Source organism: Microtus pennsylvanicus, chromosome 4 (assembly GCF_037038515.1).
Source record: "Microtus pennsylvanicus isolate mMicPen1 chromosome 4, mMicPen1.hap1, whole genome shotgun sequence".
NCBI classification, from domain to species: Eukaryota; Metazoa; Chordata; class Mammalia; order Rodentia; family Cricetidae; genus Microtus; species Microtus pennsylvanicus.
In genome coordinates, this window is record NC_134582.1 from 34,277,039 (window position 1) to 34,284,173 (window position 7,135).

A 7,135-nucleotide genomic window follows, 5' to 3' on the forward strand; every position below is an offset into this window, starting at 1 on the left:
ACTTCTTTTTTAAGTAGTTGTATTCTCTGGTGATCCAGTTTTTTTTTTTTTAAATTAAAAGAACATTCTTCACCAACATTACTTGTTTGAATTGGTGCCTTTATTTGCGGAGATATGCTAACATTCTGTTTACTTTATTAAACTTGCTTTGAGTGCAAAATAGGTACTTATGGATAGAAATGTCTATAGAATATGAAAAAGATTTAACCCACAATTATTATTTTATTTAACTCCCATAAAATTCTAATGATTACATATATAACTAATAATTATTAGCAGAGAAAGCATTTCAATGAGCTTAGTAATATCTCAACTTTTTGGGACAGTTTAGAAACTTTATAGCAAAAGAAAAGCATCATAAACAAATAACTTAAGATGGGTTATGAAAAGTAAGTGAACTATTATTTCTTACTCAGAAAAAAATGCCATAGGATGACAGTTAAAAAATAGAGTTGTTAGCTCCTCTATCATACAAGCCACCATGCAGGCACGTGCCTGCGTGCACAGACAGAGCCCTCTCTTCAGCAGTGACTAAAACCTAGCAGAGTAACTGGAGGTTATAGAGACGTTAGTCCTGAAGAGAACAAAAACGACCTCCAGAGTTTGCAGAAGAGTTAAAGAGTGCTGGGAGCTAGGATTGAGTTCTTTGTTCCTCTCTGGGCCCTGAGCCGTGGACAGAGAGTTAGGGGCCTTCTTCTTTTGAGGGGCATCGTGTTTCATGGCGATACACAGATTAATAGAAATGGGTAAAATTAATATGTAAGAGTTAGCCAATAAGAAGCTAGAGCTAATGGGCCAAGCAGTGATTTAATTAATACAGTTTCTGTGTGGTTATTTCTGGGCTGAGCAGCGGGAACCAAATAAGTGGCCTTCATACAACAGAGGCTTCCTTTGTATGTGTGTGTAGACTGGTCCAACTAAACAGTTTCACTCCCACATGCTGTCCTTGAGAACACTTCCCAGCAATCCTAGATCTGTTCTTTGAATGACCGGGGTGTCCCAGACACTCTCTTCTTCCTTTGCCAGTCCCCTTCCCTCTCTGTGTGACTTTATGTCTATATGTTTGCCACTTTCTTTCTTGATGAAACCAGAAACATTCATGGATGACAAAAAGCTAATAGCTGACGTTGATTCCTGCTAGATTATATGTGATGGTTTGTGGTATGTTAACTTAAAAATAAGAGGTCTACCATGACCACACAAAACTTGAGTAACTTATGCTCTAAGTGTAGTATCTGAGAATAAATAATGGCTAAAATATGGAGTTGTGATGGGAACCCACATGTCCTGAGCTTTTGATATTCCTTATGGATGGGTTGAAAATAAACTTGCGTAGTAACACGGAGGGCCTGGAACCCTTTTTCTGCTTACTTCAACCTTCAGGAATAATCAAATCACAGTGGCCATGAGTAGAGAAACAATGTCTATCCATGATTTGGGTGATTCTAATATGCACGATGGGAGCATGAATGGGAGACATGTGTGATGAAACATCTTAAAATGCTTATTATAGAAAACAAATTTGCTTCCAGTTCATAGTATATGTTGTTTTTATTGGAAGTGAACCCTAAAGCCAATCTATTAAAATTAGTTACAAGAAATAAATAGCACACTTCTTTGTGGAATACAGACAGTTACTGTCTTCTGTGGCAATGGGTGTATTATTTCTTCCCTGGAAGGAAAGCTACAGAGTCTTTCTTCTAGAAAACCTTTTAAAACCTTAAGATCTTGGAAAACAGGAAATATTGTGGCTTCCTTCTATAGACATCAAGTGCCTAAAAGTGCACAAATTTAATGTGATATTGATTTCCAGTCTTCTGGTTCAGCCCCATGCTAGGTGCTGGAGCAGCTTCCAAGCACAGGAAGTAGTGGATGTGAGGCTCTGAGAGTGTGGCCCCTGGAAGGAGCATGGTGCAGGCCTGAAGTCAGCTTGGGTTGCAGCTTTACACCTGCTGTCAGTATGATTTGCCAGGGGCAGTTGCATAATCTCTCCTTGTACTTATTTTTCCTTTTAAACTTGTATAAATTGGGGATGTAGCTCAGTGAGAGAGTAGAGGTTTCCAAAATACTTGTCCTTTTTTTTTCTTACTGGTCTGTATCAACAGGGATTCTGTGTGACAGCCTTTAAAAATAAAGGCAGTGGTTAAATCAACTTTTTTAAAAAAAGCAAAACCTCTTCTCTAAGTACAGCATGCTAAAGTGGACGGTCCTGAGTTATAAACGCAGCTCGGAAAGGACATTAGGAGCCCAGATCTGGGGCTGGAGAGATGCCTTCGCAGTTAATAGTACTGGATGCTCTCCAGAGGACCCAGCATTATCTCAGCACTCACATGACAACTCATAACTGTCTGGACCTTCAAGCCCAGGGGATCTAATGACATCTTTTTGCCCTTTGGGCACTGCATACTTGTTTTGCACAGACATACATGTAAGCAAAACACCCATACACATAAATAAACACAAAAAGCCCACATTTTTTTTCCTGTCTGTCCATTAACCTCTGTTTGGCTTTAATTGTTACATTTATTGCCAACTGATCATGATGGTTTGTCCTACCTCTAATAACCATATTCTTGACAGGAAAAGAGCAAAAAAAAAAAAAAACCCATGCTACCTAAATCTGTTGGCCTTGAGTGCCTCTAAAAGCCCATCCCAAGTGATTTTCATTTACCTGCCATTACTCAGTGCTTTATTAGTAGAAGGGCATAATACCTTCATGAATAAAATTGGGTTCTATTAATAAGATAAAATTATTGGGTAGGGAGAGGCAATTATCAGAGACTGCCAAAGTATTTAATACTTCATTGTAAAGTAAAGCCCATTTGTCTGTTTTTATATGTAAAAATATACCATGTATTTTGTATATGTGGGAGAACAAATTTTCACACAGACAGTTTGAAAATTTTCGATCAATTTTCGCCCCCCTCAAGACAGGGTTTCTCTGTGTAGTTCTGGCTGTCCTGGCACTCATTCTGTAGGCATGACTGGCCTTGAACTCAGAGGTCCTCCTGTTTCTGCTTCCCAAGTGCTTGGGCCAATTTTTTCCTTTTAAAAAATGATTCTTTAATGGCCTTTTCAACCAAAACCATTGCTATTGTTATTTATATTATTTTTTTTCTTTTTTATTATTCTTATTATTACAAATTTCCCCCTCCTCCCCTCCTCCTATTTTCCCTCCCCCTCCTCCCGTTCTTCTTCCCCCTCCCTCTCCAGTTCAAAGAGCAGTCAGGGTCTTACATACAAAGAATCTGATCCAAAAGTGTCTTCAAAATGCTATTTAATTTTGTTTTAGGTTTTCATCTTGAATAACTTTATATAGCGCGTGTGTTCCAGCTTTGTATCTGCCTTCACCATCTCTGTTAACTTACGTGTAAATTCAGTTAACACATGAGTGTTTTATGCTTGGCCCTGCAAAAATTTTTGTTAGACAAGGTTTAAATTACAGTATTTCAAACGTACCACATGTGACTTTGTGGCATCTGTGTTTTCCATGTACTCCTGTGAGGAAGACTTCGCTATCATCATGGAATTGTTTGTGTCAGTGAGGTACACTAATTGTGATTGGAATTCAACTAATGTGATGTACCTATTTATCTGTTTTCTTTAATCATCTTGTTAACTGATTAAATGATTGTAATGAGAAATTTTCATGTTACCTAAATAAATTTCTGTATAAAACACAACTCAGCTTCCATTTCCTATATGGAAAATCATTATAAATCCTTTTATTAGAATCTGAATTAGAAATAATTACGAAGGTTAGAATAGTCATTACTCTTCACAGTTAAAAGCAATAATAAAAAGGACGTCTAAATGTCTGCATTGGAAAGAAAAGTATAGATAGAATACATGTTGCCACAAATATGTTTTTAGTATCTCTTTTTTCTTAACAGACTTTGCTTCGCCCTCTTCAAGCGCTATGTTCTTTCCAGCTTCAGCATGGTGCTCAGATTCGCCTCAGCAAGGAATACCTTCTGAAAAACGGATTATACCCCAAGCCAATGCCAAAGAACAAACGCAAGCTCAGGAAGATGGAGCTGTTAATGAACAGTGTTAAAATTTAGCACCACTGGCTCCATGGTGCTCATTCACCTGTCTTTAGCTGACAAGACTGTGTAAACTTTCCCCCGGTTTGGGCTTGAAGGCTTTGACTCCGAAGACGCAGAGCTGGCAGGCACTTGTGCAGAAAGAGATGGGCTGCTAAACAGCATCCTACAGCACACTTCCACCCACTCTGGGAAAAGCAGACTTTCACAGTGTATTTGTCATTTGTTTCATTTTGGTTTTTGTTTTCTTTTGAGACAAGGTTTCTCTGTATAGCCTGTAGACCAGGCTAGGCTCGAACTCAGAGATCCACCTTCCTCTGCCTCCTGAGTTCTGGGCTTAAAGGTGTGAACTACCATTGTCCAGATACTATATTTGTTTTGAAATATGTGCTTCTGCTACATTTTTTTTTCTTAGATCTATTCAACAAACAGTTAGTTGTTGGTCTAGAGTAAAGAGTTGTCTATATAATGAAAACTGTGCCTGGGAACAGTGTTGTTTCCATCGGTGTTGCCGATACCTAGGTATATATAAATCAATGATGGATATACCCTACATTGGTTTCAGCCTTACTGTGAAATAAATGGCAAAAAGGGTTACTTGTTTTTTTAAATAGTATAAAGGAACAGGGAAACTTTTCTGTTTAGGGTTGAACTTGGACTCAGTGAATGTAATTTACACCTTCTGTAATTATCTGGATTCCTGTGGAGTGCATTTAATTTTGAAATAGCTTGCATTCTCATTGGAGTTGCATTGCCTAAGTTTTAGTTTTTCAGTGTTCATTTAACAAGTTTACTGGTTGTAGTAAGAGTTTTTTTGGCCGGGCGGTGGTGGCGCACGCCTTTAATCCCAGCACTTGGGAGGCAGAGGCAGGCGGATCTCTGAGTTCGAGACCAGCCTGGTATACAAGAGCTAGTTCCAGGACAGGCTCAAAAAAAAAAAAAAACACAGAGAAACCCTGTCTCGAAAAAACCAAAAAAACAAAACAAAAACAAGAGTTTTTTTTGGATGAAGTGTCTGTATAGAAATGAGCGAAGTAGAGTATAATACAGTTATCATTTTGAGAACATACTTCTGTAGTAGCTCTACGTAAATTTTTTAAGAGCAAAAAATTTCAATATGAAAGATCAAATTTCCTCACCCTATTAAGAGAATATTTGTTGAGATTTTGTATAGAATAAGAGAAATTTATACACTATATATCCAATTTACAGTTAAGTCGACACTTCGGCAATATCAGGGTGTTTCTATTTTGACCTATGTTCACGATTACTACAATTCCCTGAATCCAGGGTTGTATGGGAGGAAAAATCAAGCATGCAGTTAAGTGATGATTTTGATAAATACATGTGTGTGACACACACTGGTTTCTGATGTTTTTCATGCTCTTTTGTTTATTATTGGTCCAGATGACATTCATTAATAGCTTGGCTGGTCCCAATTAGAATGCTAACAAATATGTGTCAAATTATGTAAAAATATTTAAAATATTAAAATTTAGATTTGTGACTTCAATTGCTGACTTATATTTGCATTTAAAAATAAGTTGGCCTTTTATAACCTGAATGTCCTGTATCAATTGACTATTTGTGTAATAATGGAAAAATAGTATAATGCATAATAGTTTCTTAATGAATAAGTTAAAAATCATCTTTCAGTAGTTTTTTATGTTGGAATTAAATTTCACAAAGTTCTTTGAGTGTTGTGTTCGCTCTTTAAGAAAAATCAAGCAAATGATACCATTTATATTTCCAGACTTCAGTTTGTGTTTACCATTTAGAATAACATTTTAAATATATTGACTACTTAAATCCTTAAAATGTATTAATTTGGCTGTGTGTGTGTAATAAAGAAGATGTATCTAGATAGAAGGAAGATGGCATATTTGAGACATTTGGCACTTTGCTACATCTGTGAATCTACACCAGCATCAGGTGCATGGCTACATGGAGCGGTGAGCGGTGTGGAAAGTCAGGATGCTACAGTAGACAGAGATGAGGCAAAAGCAGAAATACAGAAGTTTAGATTTGTAGAAGAAACTGGATCCTAAGGTAGTATGCCAGTGGAGCTTTAAATCAAAAACAAAGGAGTGCGTTAATGAGCTCTACAGACTGAAGTGGCATTTTTCAAAACTGTGGTGTAACATGGATCTCTGCCATTTGAAGTCACCATCTGCACAGGAGCAGACAGGGGAGAAGATCCCTACCTCCTTCTTGGTTTGTACTCTGGTGCTATGGGGCCATCTTAGAATTATATGGTAAAATCTTTTGACCAAGAAGACAAGAAAACTCTGCATTTGTTTATCTTCAAGTATCAAAGGCCTCCTGGTTGAGTGACTGACCATTCTGAGAGTTAATTAACCCCAGGAAGCTGGCTGTAACTTGGACATTGGTTCATGAACCATTAGTTCAGTACCATTTGCTGCATGCTTTGAGGAAAGTAGAAGGTGGTGATATTAGGAGAGGCAGCATGACATTGAGAAGAGAGAGATTCCCCACTCGTGTATATGAGCTGGGAATGAGGGAAACTGGTGTGTCTAGGGTAGCTGTTTTCAACCTGTGGATCATGACCTCTTTGAAGGGGGCAGTCAAATTACCCTCACAGGTGTCACCTAAGACCAAAGGAAAATACAGATACTTAACATTATGATTCTTAACCATAGCAAAATTACAGATGTGAAGTAGTAATGAAAATAACTGTATGGTTCGGGGAACACTGCAACACAAGGAATTATATTAAAGGGTCACAACATTAGGAAAGTTGAGGACCACTGTTCTAGGGTATAGAGGATCTCTGGTTTCCTGTTGTCTCTGCAGTCTTTCTTAATTCTTGAAATTTATTTCTTTGATAAAATAATTTAAACCCAGTGGGAACCCAGAGACAATTCATTGGGGTTAGAGGGAGAAAACAGTGGAGCAGGTAAGCTGGAGATCTTGACAGCTGATAGAGGAGGGAAATGGGAAGGGGAGAAAGATAGAAAGTTATATTTATTCATTCACAAGGTAAAGTCAGCTTTATCCCAGAAATGTGGATAACTCAACATATGTAAATCAGTAAGTATGGTTCATTACATAAGTAGACTCAATGATAG

At 37.6% G+C, this 7,135-nt stretch overlaps 1 protein-coding gene across 2 annotated transcripts in view; it reads left to right on the forward strand.

The window, feature by feature from the left end:
* Dtwd2 (DTW motif tRNA-uridine aminocarboxypropyltransferase 2) overlaps positions 1 to 5,608 on the forward strand; it is a 41,730-nt gene extending 36,122 nt beyond the window's left edge. The window contains exons 6-7 of one of the 2 annotated variants that reach the window (XR_012910291.1): positions 3,894 to 4,854; positions 5,043 to 5,608. Coding sequence is in view for 1 of the 2 variants with exons in the window: in XM_075968690.1 (XP_075824805.1) it covers positions 3,894 to 4,064 (171 nt within the window). In the remaining variant the exon portion in view is untranslated. Of the gene's footprint in view, positions 1 to 3,893 lie in introns of both variants that reach the window. The other variant, XM_075968690.1, reaches the window with a different exon arrangement.
* The last annotated feature ends 1,527 nt before the right edge of the window (positions 5,609 to 7,135 follow it).